The sequence below is a fragment of the Ochlerotatus camptorhynchus genome, unplaced genomic scaffold (genome assembly GCF_037179485.1).
Source record: "Ochlerotatus camptorhynchus isolate MF236.1 unplaced genomic scaffold, CSIRO-AGI_Acam_v1.1 ptg000770l, whole genome shotgun sequence".
Classification (NCBI taxonomy): Eukaryota; Metazoa; Arthropoda; class Insecta; order Diptera; family Culicidae; genus Ochlerotatus; species Ochlerotatus camptorhynchus.
The window spans coordinates 386,449-404,372 of NW_027041237.1; the positions used below are offsets into that span (position 1 = coordinate 386,449).

The following is a 17,924-nucleotide window of genomic DNA, read 5'->3' on the forward strand; positions in this document are numbered from 1 at the left end:
TTCCAACCGTTATAGCTGGTAATTTTCTTACTACATTTTGAGCATAGTGAGCAGATTGCAAACCAGATTAAATTTCACGCCATGCAAATGGAAGGTTATGAGATTAACCCAACTACCAATTAATTTGCTTCGAGTAGCTAGAAACGCATTGCCAAAGCACATGATGCTCACTATGCCCCTCTTTCCCCTATATTAATGTATTGAGCCGTATTTTAATTTTTATATAGAGAATAATAACCCAAAACCAAAAAGACAGACCAAAACCAAAATATCGTCGGTTTGACAAATTGGTTATAAATTTTAAGGAGATTTCGCCTTCTTTTATTTACGAGCAATTCTTTCGAGAACTTTGGAAAAACATGAGAGATCGATGGTTTGACAAAATGGTAAAATATTTTTATTCCTGCTTTTTTACATAAGCAGTTCTTTCGGGAAATTTAGCAAAACTTGTTTCGGGAATTATTGCAACAGGTGACAGTAATAAAAAGAAGTTATGGCGATTTGTTTTGTACGCAAAAAACCGGAAAATGTTTATTTTATTAAATTAGAGCCTTTTTCTTGACCCTTTCAAAAAAAAATATTGGTACAGAAGGTGGCTTATATTATGTCGCAACACCCCTACCAAATATTTTTTCTCGTTTCGCCTCCACAAACGAAAATTTAATAAAAATGTTGAAATCTGCATATATTATTTTTCGGTTTAACGTTTCGTCCATAGAAGGTGGCGCTATGCTGTCAGTAGTTGTGAATGTAAATCTCACAGCATTCCTCGATTCATTTGTCAAATCATATATCTCACAAGTTTTGCCAAATTCCTCGATTTGAATTTATAAAACAAAAAATCTCGTAAAACTATGTTATCAATTTTCGACTTCACATATTGTCTAAGTTCTCGGAAGGCTGCTCGTTTATAAAAGAGGGAAAAATTTCCTCAAAATACATTACCAATTTTTCAAACCGTCAATCTCACAAGTTTTGAGAAAGTTTTCAAAAAACATTTATAAAAGAAGGATAAAATACGTCTACGGCTGAAAATCTCCTAAATAAATTTAAAAAGAAGGGAAAATCTCCTAAAAATTTATTACCAATCTGTCAAATCATCGATATTAGTTTTGCCAAAGTTCTCGAAAGAACTGCTCATGTATAAAATAAGGGAAAATGTCCTAAAAATATATTACCAATTTTTACACTTCCACTTCTGGTACTGCTGCCACCTCACTAAAACTCTCGCCCCATTGATTTACTTTGAACAGAGATCTTCCCTTCTTTTAATCATGAGCTGTTCTTGTAAGGTTAATTGTTGCAATATTCAAAGATGTCTTCTTAATGCTCACGAAACCAACGTTAGAAATGTGATACAGCCAAAGTATTTTATAAATTTTTGGATTTCATTCGAGGAAATTACATTCGGGAAATGGAATTCGGGGAAATGGCATTACATACCCTAAGCATTCGTGCACTGTCTTGTCTGCTGTAACAATCCGGAACGGGCTCTGATGCATTTTCAGGCCGTGTTTTTCAGCAATGTCCGACATGTTAGTTACGCTGACACTTGCACCAGAGTCAAGTAAAGCATCATATTCTTGGTCGAAAATGCTAACTTTTACGTGTGGACAACTTTCTGTGTGAACCTCACATACTTGAAGAAATGGGTCAATAAAGGGGAACATTTTCAGTATTTAGAGTGATGTTGTTCCCAGCTTCACACGCCAAATCTAGTTTCCCGAACGCTGGGTTGATTGTTGTGGATCTCTGATATGATTGGGACTGGAGACCGTAGTTTTCCCTGGATTTCCGCAAGCATAGCAAAAAATCCTTTTTGGTTCCTGGCAGTTTCTCCAAAGGTGGCAATTTTTGCTGCAATTCCAGCATAAAGGTATAGTTCTTGAAGTAATGAAATTGGGTTGTTAGCGGAATGCTTAAATAAAACAGCAAAAAAGGTTATCTTCCATTTAATTCCACTTAATTAATTTTGGTATCCATGACAGATACGTATTTCGACTACAATGTGCAGTCTTCATCAGTGTCATTCCCACTAAAGAACTTATCAAAATCTAACCCCCTTAAGTACTCATCCCCTAGGTATAAAAGTCAAGATCACAGGTATATAAATGAAACTACAATGTGTTGAATCGGAACCTACCTAACTAATTAAAACCAAAGATTTAAGTAAGCTAAAGGGGAAAAATCTATTCAACTCTCTAATAAGGAAAATCCCAAAGGCTTGGTAGCCATCATAATGAAGTAATGAAATTGGGTTGTTAGCGGAATGCTTAAATAAAACAGCAAAAAAGGTTATCTTCCATTTAATTCCACTTAATTAATTTTGGTATCCATGACAGATACGTATTTCGACTACAATGTGCAGTCTTCATCAGTGTCATTCCCACTAAAGAACTTATCAAAATCTAACCCCCTTAGTGGGAATGACACTGATGAAGACTGCACATTGTAGTCGAAATACGTATCTGTCATGGATACCAAAATTAATTAAGTGGAATTAAATGGAAGATAACCTTTTTTGCTGTTTTATTTAAGCATTCCGCTAACAACCCAATTTCATTACTTCATTATGATGGCTACCAAGCCTTTGGGATTTTCCTTATTAGAGAGTTGAATAGATTTTTCTCCTTTAGCTTACTTAAATCTTTGGTTTTAATTAGTTAGGTAGGTTCCGATTCAACACATTGTAGTTTCATTTATATACCTGTGATCTTGACTTTTATACCTAGGGGATGAGTACTTAAGGGGGTTAGATTTTGATAAGTTCTTTAGTGGGAATGACACTGATGAAGACTGCACATTGTAGTCGAAATACGTATCTGTCATGGATACCAAAATTAATTAAGTGGAATTAAATGGAAGATAACCTTTTTTGCTGTTTTATTTAAGCATTCCGCTAACAACCCAATTTCATTACTTCATTATGATGGCTACCAAGCCTTTGGGATTTTCCTTATTAGAGAGTTGAATAGATTTTTCCCCTTTAGCTTACTTAAATCTTTGGTTTTAATTAGTTAGGTAGGTTCCGATTCAACACATTGTAGTTTCATTTATATACCTGTGATCTTGACTTTTATACCTAGGGGATGAGTACTTAAGGGGGTTAGATTTTGATAAGTTCTTTAGTGGGAATGACACTGATGAAGACTGCACATTGTAGTCGAAATACGTATCTGTCATGGATACCAAAATTAATTAAGTGGAATTAAATGGAAGATAACCTTTTTTGCTGTTTTATTTAAGCATTCCGCTAACAACCCAATTTCATTACTTCATTATGATGGCTACCAAGCCTTTGGGATTTTCCTTATTAGAGAGTTGAATAGATTTTTCTCCTTTAGCTTACTTAAATCTTTGGTTTTAATTAGTTAGGTAGGTTCCGATTCAACACATTGTAGTTTCATTTATATACCTGTGATCTTGACTTTTATACCTAGGGGATGAGTACTTAAGGGGGTTAGATTTTGATAAGTTCTTTAGTGGGAATGACACTGATGAAGACTGCACATTGTAGTCGAAATACGTATCTGTCATGGATACCAAAATTAATTAAGTGGAATTAAATGGAAGATAACCTTTTTTGCTGTTTTATTTAAGCATTCCGCTAACAACCCAATTTCATTACTTCATTATGATGGCTACCAAGCCTTTGGGATTTTCCTTATTAGAGAGTTGAATAGATTTTTCTCCTTTAGCTTACTTAAATCTTTGGTTTTAATTAGTTAGGTAGGTTCCGATTCAACACATTGTAGTTTCATTTATATACCTGTGATCTTGACTTTTATACCTAGGGGATGAGTACTTAAGGGGGTTAGATTTTGATAAGTTCTTTAGTGGGAATGACACTGATGAAGACTGCACATTGTAGTCGAAATACGTATCTGTCATGGATACCAAAATTAATTAAGTGGAATTAAATGGAAGATAACCTTTTTTATAGTTCTTCTTTCGGCATTCTCCTGGTTAACTCTTGTTCGCTGTTCCGGATGCGGTCTCTCTCCTTCCTGTCGAATTTTTTTTTCTGATTTCGTTCACTTTCTCTGATTGCGAACATGATGAATAAGATCCCTCTGTTTCTGCCGTCACTTCTATATAATGTACTGCATTGGTAGGCCTGATAAGATCTTCCCTTTGCTGTTTGAGAGTTGGATCGTTAACATCTATCCGGTAAGCATAGTATTCCAACATGCCAAGGTCTCTCATAGTTCTACAAGCCAATCTTGACCTATAATGAGGACGCATATTATCCCAGATAATCTCAAATAGCCTTCCCGGATCAAATGGATTGGAAAGAAGTTTGTTTAGGCGCTCGATCTCCATTTAAAAGTTAAGAACGTTTCACTACCGTGCTGCTTCCTTTCATATATCTTCAGTCGATTACCTTGGTTCCTATTCGGATGCCCATACATGTATCTAATACGTTCCTCAAAATCTTCCCAGTTGGCGAATTCTTCAGAATAGCATAAATACAATCGTAAGCTTCGCCTCTCAGAATGGTATGAATACGTTGAAGTAAGATATCTTCTGCTATATGATCCATTCTAGCAAGCCTACGGACTTTATGAAGAAAAACTTCTAACGATCGTTGACGCGAATCACCACTAAATGATAGATGCCATTTCTCCGTACGCCTGTCTGCTGTGATTATTTCTGTTTCACTAACAGTATGGCTCCGGTTATTTCCTCGTTCATTATTGTTCCAGTGATTTCGTCCACCTCTACCATTCATGCGATCCTGTTCCCTTTCCTTACTCATAGACCTTCCTTCTGAGTTTTTTCGACTATTGGTGTACCCTGGCGAACATTGCCTTTGTTGCCTATTTCGCATTTCTGCCTATTCCTGCTCTAATGTTAAAATTTGGTTTATTAGAAACTCATAATCTTTTGTATTCTGTGTATGTTGTGATCCACCCTGTTCCTTGGGAATTGCACCTGTACCATTGAGATTATTTGTATCTTGCAAAACATCTGCACCTACCTCTCCCTCTTCTTGTCCATTCTGTTCGCTAACGCTAGGGTTACGGTCAAATTGTAACAAAAATCCTTTAATTTCTCTTGTCAAATAATGTTTCAATCTTGAAATACTCCTTTCGTCCCGACCTGCCTCCAATCTTCTAGCAAGCATGTCAATTTTGTTTGCAATATAGTCATATTGTTGGTCCATCGCGTAAGTACATAAGTAAGTCCTATTTTCTTTAGCATCTTCGTGGAATAAATTTCTAAGTAATCGATATTTATCATTAAGTTCATCTTTTGTGCTTTCTTTTTTTCCACGAATAATTAGTTCGTAATCCACTTCTTCACTGGATAAATGATCTACTCTAGGAAACCTGGTAGCCATGTTGAATATTTTCCGTTAAATTTCACGGTAATTTAAAAAAAAATTGAAAGTGTAAACTGCACGAAAAAATTCCCAAATTAACAACCAAAACGAATATTTTCTTTTAAACAGTTCAATCTACATGCAATACTACGTAAACTATCGAAACGATTCACTTTATATTAACCCAAATATTAATTTTTTTCATCAACAATTTGCCAAAAGCAAATATTCTCAAAATTTTGAGACCAGCAGTTGGGCGCCAAATGTAGTCGGCATAAAGTTGGCTAGCTGAAATCGGTCTACTAGAGTGTTCCGTAGATTGGTTTTTAAACAAATGGCTTAAGCGCCACCTCCATAGAGGACCACTTGTCGTTTCGGATGCCCTGCAAACTCAAAACCCCAGGGCGAGTTCAGTCTAATGCAAAGGATTGGAACGCGCTAGTAGACATTAAGTACGTGGGATTCAAAAGAAAACACTAAATCCAACCGAATGAAAACTAACCAGAAACCGTCTTTCTACCAGAGCGAATGCACTGGACGATCTGTTCTCATCACAGGTCAAGCTCTACCCTAAACACAAAATCTACACGCTTCAGGACAGAAATGGTGGACTGAGATTCCCAAGCAGTCCGACTTTGAGTAAAACCAAACAACGAAAAACTACAACAACGAACGAAACGTGAGAAACTTCTTCCGACCAGTGCACTCATTGAACGGGAAATTCTAACCTTACAATCAACACAATTATTTAGCAGAATTAAAAAAAAACATTTATTAATAAAAAACTAATAGAACGAAAATTTTATTACCTAAGCATTTTTATTCGGGAACCCTCGTTCTTCTCTTTACTCTCTCTAATTCCGTACCTAACTGTTCGGATTTCTAAATGGCTATTTATAACTGGCGCTTCATCCAGATTTAATGCATGCATGCGGACATTGTACGGTTCTACTCACGCTTCTCCTTTACCGACTGCTTCTCACCATCGTCTGTCGCCCCTGCGACGCTCGCTGCACGGAATTCAATAGACTCACCAAATTGGGTGCGAGTCTCGATTCGTTAATTCACCAACTGCTTTTCGTGGTGATATACCGGTGGGTGGGAAAAATGCTCACCTGGAGCGCGATATGGACGGCGCAGCTCCTTTCTAACTCAGGTCGAAGTTAGGTCCTTTAATACCGACGCGTGGGGCAGGGTAGTGGTAATATCGAGGGGGCGCTGTATGCCGAGCGGGAGGTGGGACGAAACTAGAGACAAAAAGCCGTCAAACGACTGTACAACTGGATGAGCGCATTGTTGCAAAACCGCATAGCAAATCATTTACCTTTTTGTTGAAACTTAAATCGCGCACAGTACTGCACTAGCCTACTAAACTTATTCAGTAGTAACTACACCTAATCAAAAGGAATTAACGAACAATTAATTACACTGAACTTAAAGACACTTCGCACATTTAAATATACCTCTACAAACACACCGCGAAACTATACAAAAAAAAACTTCACAGTTCTGCCTCTTCCACGGGTTGGATTAAAGTGGACGAGAAAGATCTTGGGATTCCTCAGAAAGGCCGCTAAAACAATTCTTGGCCTTCGCTCCGGAAACCGAAAAAACGATCTTATCAAAAGGCGATCTCCGATTAAAAAGTAAATGTAAATGCTGGATCTTATTAATGAGCACACTAAGATTATTTTACCGAAATCTGAGAAATTTTACCGAAATCGATAAACAGTTCGGTGATTTTTCAAAGATTTTCTACGATTTTTCACAGATATTCGTTGAAAAATTGTTGACAGTGCATTATCTCTTTATCGCTTGTAATACTTATGAATATTTTAGGTGGACAAAACGGCGAACTAATAGATGGATGCCTGAGCTTTTCTACATTTATATCGCTGTGAAGCGACTGTAGATTCTAGGAGGAATTTATATCTGTAATTCTCCTACGTTTAGAGACACTCAACCCTTGTGTCATCCACGATTACAGTACGAGATGAAGCCAGTTTTAGTATGGGCGATTGCCGATGGAGGAACATGATTGTTTGTGTTTTAGAGGTATTGATTTTGAATTTCCACGTTGTAGAAAAATAAGCAAAGGCGTCAAGGCATCGTTGGAGCTTGTTTGTTAATTCGCGAGGCATCCTTCCTTTGTCAGCTATTGCGGTATCATCCGCGAACAGGAAAAACACGCAACAGTTTCCGAGGGGAGGACTGTTGGAAGTGTAAATGCTGTGAAGCAAGAGGCCCAGCAAACTACCTTGCGGGACTCCTGCAGGGATGGAAAATGTATCTGAAAGACAACCATAAGCGTGGTAAGCGTGATTACCTCTCACCCCAGCAGGCCTGGGTTTAATCCTAGTCGGCGCCGCCGAGATGTTCTGAGGCATAACATCTCTGATCACGGGAAGTAAAGCCGTTGGTCCCCGGTTCATGAGTTGATGGGTAGATAGGTAGGGTCCTGGCGTTGGTAGCAATGGTGCTCAGCACGGAAAACAAGATCGACGGAAAACAAATCAAGGAAAAAACGATACCTTAAACCGCCTTTGCTGGAGGTAGTTACGGGTGATTTTAACAAGATGTAAAGGAAAGTTACAAAGCTTGTGTACAAGCTCATCGTGCCAGACATTATAATCGATCGTCATTTGGTTTGGACGTGTCTTTTAATCGTTCCTAGCCACGTGCGTTCTGTGGCTTTTTTTGGCTACGTTTTGTTCTTGCTGTATTAATTTCGCGCGATAGCTGTTGGTTCCGTTCATTTCAATATGAATTGTGAAATTTGTTCATTTGACTCTTCCGTTGATTCGCATACGCACTTTTCATGCAGTCTGCGTAGGAGTGACCGTGCAGAGGAATTCACAATAAAAAAGTAGGGAATTTTAATTCTTATCTTCTACCATGGTGCGACTCGTGTCAAGAGCATCTGCAAGAAAAGTTAGAATTCAATTGATTAAAAGCTTATCAAAAACTTCTAACGGAGCAACTGCATGCCAACACAGAGTGACACATCGTTTCGCGATGCAGCAAGAAAATCATCGAATTGTTCACGAAGCTGTCGAAGGCCTGGAGGTACTGCTGGTAGGCATAAAAAATGAACTGTCCGCAATTAACAGAAACAGCACCTTAGCTGCCAGTTGCCATAAAAAATTACACTATATCGCTTTTCGATACATCAATTATTGCAACGAAAGACAGTTTGTCTACGTTACAATTCAAAATTCACTTAGCTGTCTTTTCGTTTGCTCGTTTCCTGGTTCATCGTCTGCATTTTTTTTTTAAATTCTTTATTAAAGAGATTTTTAGCCTTAGGCTAGTTCATCTCTAGCATCGTCTGCATGCTCATCTCATGGTTTACACTTCTTCTCCATAATTTTTTCTTTACTTCTTCTATATACATATATTCACCATCTTCATTCTTCATGATCTTCTATATATCTTTTCCACATTATTTTTCGATTTCTCCGTTCCTTCCTTGCGCTTCATTTTTATCTTCATTCTTCTGCATCTTCAAACTCATTCATGTCTTCTATAGTACTTTCGTTTTCTGCAACAACAACAACAACAACAACAACAACAACAACAACAACAACAACAACTTATGTAGTTCAACATAACGTGCCAGGAAGGCAGTTCCCACACCTGGACCCTACCTATCGACCCATCAGAGATGTTATGCCTCAGAACATCCCGGCGGCCAGGCCTGCTGGGGTGAGAGGTTATCACGCTTACCACTACAAAAAAGCTCTATGTCGGACTCGATTATCGGTAACTAAACTAACTGTTATCACTTCTATCGTCGATTTTAAGGTTTGAAAGAAACAACAACAACAACAACAACAACAACAACAACAACAACAACAACAACAACAACAACAACAACAACAACAACATCAACAACAACAACAACAACAACAACAACAACAACAACAACAACAACAACAACAACAACAACAACAACAACAACAACAACAACAACAACAACAACAACAACAACAACAACAACAACAACATCAACAACAACATCAACAACAACAACAACAACAACAACAACAACAACAACAACAACAACAACAACAACAACAACAACAACAACAACAACAACAACAACAACAACAACAACAACAACAACAACAACAACAACAACAACAACAACAACAACAACAACAACAACAACAACAACAACAACAACAACAACAACAACAACAACAACAACAACAACAACAACAACAACAACAACAACAACAACAACAACAACAACAACAACAACAACAACAACAACAACAACAACAACAACAACAACAACAACAACAACAACAACAACAACAACAACAACAACAACAACAACAACAACAACAACAACAACAACAACAACAACAACAACAACAACAACAACAACAACAACAACAACAACAACAACAACAACAACAACAACAACAACAACAACAACAACAACAACAACAACAACAACAACAACAACAACAACAACAACAACAACAACAACAACAACAACAACAACAACAACAACAACAACAACAACAACAACAACAACAACAACAACAACAACAACAACAACAACAACAACAACAACAACAACAACAACAACAACAACAACAACAACAACAACAACAACAACAACAACAACAACAACAACAACAACAACAACAACAACAACAACAACAACAACAACAACAACAACAACAACAACAACAACAACAACAACAACAACAACAACAACAACAACAACAACAACAACAACAACAACAACAACAACAACAACAACAACAACAACAACAACAACAACAACAACAACAACAACAACAACAACAACAACAACAACAACAACAACAACAACAACAACAACAACAACAACAACAACAACAACAACAACAACAACAACAACAACAACAACAACAACAACAACAACAACAACAACAACAACAACAACAACAACAACAACAACAACAACAACAACAACAACAACAACAACAACAACAACAACAACAACAACAACAACAACAACAACAACAACAACAACAACAACAACAACAACAACAACAACAACAACAACAACAACAACAACAACAACAACAACAACAACAACAACAACAACAACAACAACAACAACAACAACAACAACAACAACAACAACAACAACAACAACAACAACAACAACAACAACAACAACAACAACAACAACAACTCTGATTAGCCTCCGAAAGTTTAAACTCATTTGATAAGAAACTGACTTGGCACAAACCATTCGAAGTTTATATGGAGATTACTATGGGAAAACAAAACTTTTTGTTCATTGTCTTTTAGCCTTTTTACATATTGTACTGTTAACAAATTCTATTGCTATTCTCATGGGAATTTTTATCAGCTACAACTTTGCAGAAAATCGTTTTTCAGCCAAACGTCAAATTAAATAGTTATTAATTGTTTAAGAGATTGATAATCTTATGGCACGATTAAGCAACTGTGTTGTGAGCAACACTGTACACTGGAGTCACTTTTTACGCGGGTGATATGTCCCGCGTAAAAAAAAACCGCGTAAAAAAAAACCGCGTAAAAAAAAACCGCGTAAAAAAAAACCGCGTAAATTCCGGATTCCGCGTAAAAAAAAACCGCGTAAATTCCGAAATCCGCGTAAAAAAAACCGAGTAAAAAAAGACCGTGTAAGAAAAAAGCGCGTAAAACGCGATATACCGCGTAAATTCTGAAATCCGCGTAAAAAAAAACCAAAATCCGCGTAAAAAAAAACCGCGTAAATTCCGGAATCCGCGTAAAAAAAACCCGCGTAAATTCCGAAATCCGCGTAAAAAAAAACCGCGTAAAAAAAAACCGTGTAAAAAAAAACCGCGTAAAAAGCGACTCCAGTGTATTCTGCAGTGTGACAAAGTAGCCATGGTTTTGTCCTCTATTCTACGCGCCATAAACACCAATGTTGCCTGCTGAACAGATGATTGAGCATAATCATAAGACATCAGTGACTTGAATCATTAATAACTTTTGTTCCTTACATTTGATCGAAAACTGGTCTTGAACAAAGTTGTAGCTGTGAAAATTTTCAAGAAGCTCAGCTATCATTTTCTAAAGTAGAGTGAACTGGCGAATTTTGAGATACATATGAATCGAAATTATGGTTTCTCCATAGTAATTCCCATATAAACTTCAAATGATTTGTGCCAAGTCAGTTTCTCACTAAATGAGTTCAAATTTTGAAAGGCTAATCAGGGCCCAATTTGGAACCGTTTAAGCACTGTGGAGCGAAAATTTTAAATTTTGTATCAGTCTAATACCCACGTACCGTTCCAGCGTACTTGCATAACGGGATGGCTGCAACTGCATCATGCGAGGCATGTTTATGCAGGAGTTCGTGTTTTGTAAATTGACGCACCGCTTGGAGGAAGACAATGATCCGGCAGACCCCGACATTATCCAGGACTTGACAACTTCTCTATATCAAGGAGAGGCACTCGTGTTTTCTACGAAACTGACACGCTCCATAGAGGAAGAAAATAACGAAGATCACGACACTTTGCAGAACGAAACAAATTCGGAACATGGATCAGGAGTAAATAATTTTGATAATAGTTTTATGAATGACAGGTTACTTCATCTAATCTTCAGACCACTACCGACATTTTGCTATATTGCCAAAATGTTAACCGCATGAGAAGCGCCGGCAAAATTAATGAAATTTACAAAAATATTTTAAGTTCTAGTTACTCTGTTATAATGGCTAATGAAACAAGTTGGGATGATAGTGTGAGAAGTGAAGAAGTTTTTGGTAACAATTATAACGTTTAGAGAGACGACCGCAATTTTAAATATTCTGGAAAAAAAATCGGGAGGTGTAGTATTAATAGCGATTTCGACCCAATTGAATTCAGAAATCATTATGGCTACTAAATTTAAAGAATTCGAACATGTATGGGTAAAAACGCAAGTAGCAGACGAAACACATGTCTTTGCTTCGGTATACTTTCCTCCGAACAATGCTCATAAGGACACGTATGATAAGTTTTTTGGAAAAGCGGAAGAAATTTTGTCTAGTTTACCCGCTGAAGTACATATACATACACCAACGCAATGTTGACTTTATTTCTGATATGGACAATGAAAGCATCTCACTTCCAGTCGTTGGGAAAAATGAAACACTCCATTTCATTTTTGACAAAATTGCAAATTTAGGACTTAATCAAATTAACCATGTGAAAAATCAACAAAATTGTTATTTGGACCTTTTATTAACAAATAATTATGAATATTTCTGTGTGACTGAATAGTTAAGTCTCATATGGAAAAAAAAACAAATGTTTCACACAGCAATAGAATATTCTTTATTTGTTCAGAGCCAACGACTGCGAATTTGATGAAATCTGTGATTACTTATGTGTGATTAATATCAGATTAATCCGTTTATCACCAACCGCAACCGAAACATTATAGGGGTATTCACTATGTGCATCGTTAACATATACACTATCGTAAAAATACCAGGAGTGTAATGGAAGTTTACGCATTTACGATAGTGTATACGTTTACGATGCGCTTTGTAAATACCCCTTATGTTTTGATTTGATTCAACTGAGTTGACAGCAGCAACATATGTTCCATACGTCATTACATATGGGCTGCTAGAATAGCATATAGGCTTATACGATGCTAGATTCCTGGGGGCTTTCCAGGCTTCGGCAGCAACACTAGCTTCTGTATGTTCCATCTGTCTGGAAAATGACCTTCAATCAAACATTCCTGCAGCAACATCTTGAACATCTTCTCCTGGGGTACTCGGAACATGTCCGGATGTGTCTATTGTGGTTCTGGGCATTTGATATAATATAAAATGCCCAGAACCACAATAGACACATCCGGACATGTTCCGGGTACCCCAGGAGAAGTTACCATTTTCTGAATTGAACCAAACCTCAAATTACATGAGAATTTAAAAACAAGCTCAGGCGGTTATAATAAATGCCCAGGACATTGGAAACATCCGGATATGTTTCGGGAGCACTGTGGGTAGTTTCAAGTTTTTTTTAAAGGAATTAAAAAAAAAAACTTTATTTACAAACCGGGAAAGTGGTCAGAATGTCGAAAATCGTATTGGCCACATCAAGGCCAAGGCTGTTCACAGTGCTTTCTGGCAAAAATCTGCCGTTGACCAATAAGTATCATCTGAAAATTTTGACCCAGACCTACATATCAAAAATTATGTTCCATTTTTCAGTGAATGCAGACTTGAGCAAATAGCCCATAAATAAAATACGTAAGAAGAGACAGATGTCAGCATAAGTGGATAAATTCAGGTTTTTGTTTTTTGGCCTGGAAATTAACAATAGCTATGATATCATGTGAAAATACCTTAAACTTATTTCAGGCCAGTTTTACTGCTCCATGTATGTATTAAGGAAAACAGTGATATTAAGAAAAACAATTGTGTTACGTGCATAAAATTTCAATATGAAGCCTCCACCATTTCACAACATTTTTGAACAACCCCACCCCCTGGTATGAAATATTTAAACAGGCTTCATGAGGAAATACATTGAAATAAGCAAAATCATGATTACTTACCCATTTGAAAATTAACATGTATGGCTCCCATACATGTGATAAGACTCCTGTACAAATGGACATTAATCCTACAGCCATTAACATAAAAACACCTGTGAAAAAGAAAAGCATAATTAAGTAACGATAAACATGTGTATCTCCGTCGTTTTGTTGAACGCTAACCAAAGCTTTGGTTAGACAGTTGTTAAACTAAATTTAACTTTGGTGAAAAATATACCATTTTTGAATGCAAGATCGTCATGTTCAACTAACATTTTCCATCTCGCAGAAAGATGAAGCTATGTAATGATGTAATAGCATTAACATCATTAAACATACTGCAGCACGAATCACAACACACCCACGCAATATAGCTACACCATCTATCTGATAGAGTAATATTCCTTTACTAGATGCTGCTGTATGTTTGCCTGAATGAGTCTTGATTCGAGAGAAATTGAGTAATTATTTACGTTTGGCACATAGGCTTTTATCACATGTTGCTCTTTAATTCTTGATCCAAAGTCAACTGTTGGTCATTAAATACAGTAGTGTTTCGTTTTAGGTAACTTCCATTTTTGGCAACAAAAAAGTCTGGAAATTGTATGCTATGCTATGCTATGGGTATGTCTGGGTCATTCCGCGCCAAGTGTCGGAGGCACGTGAACTATGCCTCTTACGATTTGGGCCTAATTTGGAGGAGATGTTTATTTTGGTTTATCTTTTATGAATCCACATTTTTGTGCTGATTGAAGCCCCCCTCGGTGCCTGTACCGGTGGCGGTGGTGTAGTGGTAAGCGTGACTGCTTTCTCACCCCAATGGGTCTGGGTTCAATCCCAGCCGAAGTCGGTGGGAATTTTCTGAGGCATAAAAATCTCTGGCCACGTCTTCCTTCGGAAGGGAAGTAAAGCTGTTGGTCCCGGCCCATGTGTGTGAAACCTTACGCAGGTGTGGAAGCTTCCTTCCTGCACATTCGATTGCCGTCAATGGATGGCAGTCGATGTCCGTCGGTGATTGGCACTAGATTGCGGAACAGAGACCCCTCTTTCTTTTATCAATATTTTCGGAACAAATAAAGCTACAATTAAAGTTATAGAGTGTTTTTATGAGAAAATTAGACAAGGAATATAAATATGAATTAACAATTCTCATTGAATATTAATATAAATTAATAATTAATATTCATATTGGCTTATATTTCATGTGGGATTTCTAAAACTTAAAACGAAATTTTCTCAACATGAATACAATTAGATTTCCATTCTGACAGCACCATTGTGTTCCCATCCTTTTTTTACATAAGAAACACTTATCGACAAAAAATACTTTCCGTATTTCGTAAACGTCTCTTGGAAATGAAAGTCGTAAAAGCTTCTTCGTTTAATTCTTCATCTCGATCAGGGATATCATCAAATTCATTAAATTTCTGAATCAATATATCTGACACTGACACGAAATTCACACATTCAAATGCACTACAACTGGCTTTTCTCCGTTGCTGATAAATTCTCCTGTCACGATCCTGCTAAGCCTTGAATTGAGAAATTCAAAGATTTTCAGCCAATTTCAACTGCCAGAACAATCCACAAGCGATAAGCAAAGCGATGTTATCCGTCGATGGAACTCTGGATTAGCTAGATCGAAATTTGAGGGTATCCTCGTTGATGATGAGTTGATATTTGTCAACGGAGCCTGGATCAATAAATGTTAGACACTTGGGAACTTTTTGGTTTTTATCTTTCACATGCACTATTGCAGTCATCAGCAGCTCTTCAGTGGGTGATTGAGGTATTTTGTTCGAACCAATTGCAGACTTAGCGTAAACATGTATATGACATCCTACTTAAGGAAAAGTAGCTATATGTTTACCGTTTACACTTTAATTTACGGAATAATCACGTGTATCCATATGGAGATGAACTAGCCAAAGGCTAAAAATATTCCTAATATATGTATAAACAAATATGTAAAAAATCCTATATCCGTTGCTTTGGGAATTATAAATAACCTGCAATCATTTATTTTTCGTCAGTTACAGTTAACCTCTTATTTATTTATTTATTTAATGTATATTATCAGCAGACTATTTTAGTGTCCAAATGATAAAAAGTTATCTTAAAGCTATCAAAAATTGTCTTCAGTGATGTTATTTCACCCAAATGTGGCTCTAGCGTACGTATATTTTGCCTCCTCCGAGGATGTATGCATAGCAACTCATACGAGCATACCACGTTTACGGTGAGAACACGACAATCCAAGTGAGAGAGTGCTTATTGAGAACTTCTGTGGTGAAAACTAAAATCACTCGCTCTCTAGAGAAATGAATTTAATGTGCTCTCGAGTTCACTCTCCTAAAAGCTCTCAAGGGCTTACCTCTCGAACATAGATTCCTATTTATTATTACCTCTCCGTTGTCCTCAGCAAAAACTATAACTCTTTATTCTAATGGTGAAATTTCATAAGTTAACTGTAAATCTACAAAAAAAAATCGGTATCTTCCACACGAATAAAGCACAAGGATGATACGCATTGATCAAAGCTACCGGTATTGGCGATGACGAGTGTGTTAATTTTGTATACGGTTTTACGTGAGAAGCTGAAGGCGAGAAGAGTTTTTACTTTTTTCACACAATAGTAAATAAGAAACACCGTTGGAGTAAAGATAGTCTCCCGGCTCAAATACAGTCGTCAACGCCAATATCGAATGGAAAATTTAAATGGAGTGTCAAATCATTCACAATTGCACTTGCTCTATATCCAGAAGACCAACCAGTTCTCCCACTCCAGTGTTCTCTGAAGTGAGCTTCTGTGAGTTCACTGCAGAGTGCTCTTAAGCTCTTATGTCGCTTACTAGTTCCCACCAGTGTATAGAGATCTAATCTCAACGCACAGTGCATTCCTAAAACTACACACACAGTAAGGGTGTAGTGAATAGATACTGCATGTAGTGCTCTTTCTATAACGAACAGAGCGAGAAGATTTGAATGTTAGCTCTTGTCTCTCACAGAGGAGAATGACAAGTATGATTGTCTTCTAAGAGAGTCGCGTGATATAGTGATTTCAGGCAGTATACATTTTGGAACTTTTTTGCTACCCGAAAAATGAAGCCAAGGTTTCATGAGGCTTTCGCGACTACGAACGACAAATGCGGCTTGAACGTGAGTTTTTCGTCAAGAATCACTCCTAAATCTTTAATTTGGTTTTCCTTCTGCAATTGAGTGTCCATCAAGGAAAAGCCAACGTTTAAATGAGTCATATTTCTCGAAAATGTGACTACAGTACATTTACTGGCATTTAAGAGCATGCAATTCATCTCATACCAAAGCATTTTGTAAAGATTTCACGTACATATAGATTTTGAGAGATCATCAGCAAAGGATAAACGAAGGGATTTCCTTTGGTTTGTTTTCCGTTGATTTTGTTTTCCGTGCTGAGTACCAATGCTAACCGACGCCAGGGAGGCAGCTCACACACCTCGACCCTACCTATCGACCCATCAACTCATGAACCGGGGACCAACGGCTTTACTTCCCTTCCGAAGGAAGGCGTGATCAGAGATGTTATGCCTAAGGCCTGCTGGGGTTTTTCAATTAGGCGAGGCAATACGCCCCATCTATCAACTAGTATGCTCCCACAACAAAAATACTGTATACTCTGTTGTGCCGAATACTCGCGGCTTACTCGAGGATAGAGCGCTACATTATCGAATAATAGGATCAAGGGAGGAGCTTGGGGGTGGGGTTTCGTTGTCTCATCAGAGCGTTGTCACCAGTATGGACGGAAGTGCGGTTCTAGATTCGTCTGAAGTTCAACCGGCTATGGTGATCAGTGGGCGACGATGAGACTCATCAAAACGGGGAGATAAGACAACCAAAAATTAATAGAGACATAAGATAAAGGAATTAAATTCTTGTACTAGACATTTGCAGAAACACATAAATCGACTGCATATAGCACAGATTGCAGGTTCTCAAAACGTCTCTGATAGGGTTATAGGATTGTCGTCCTTGGGCCTCTAGGGTATTCAAAAGTCGATGATAT

General features: G+C 37.4%; 1 protein-coding gene across 1 annotated transcript in view; it reads right to left on the reverse strand.

Annotated features, from left to right (window-relative positions):
• Positions 1-14,230, reverse strand: part of LOC135714981 (lysosome membrane protein 2-like) — a 36,583-nt gene extending 22,353 nt beyond the window's left edge. The window contains exon 1 of the mRNA XM_065238386.1: positions 13,904-14,230. Within this exon, the coding sequence (XP_065094458.1) occupies positions 13,904-14,014 (111 nt within the window). The 5' untranslated portion in view covers positions 14,015-14,230. The remainder of the gene's footprint in view (positions 1-13,903) is intronic.
• Positions 14,231-17,924: the final 3,694 nt, after the last annotated feature.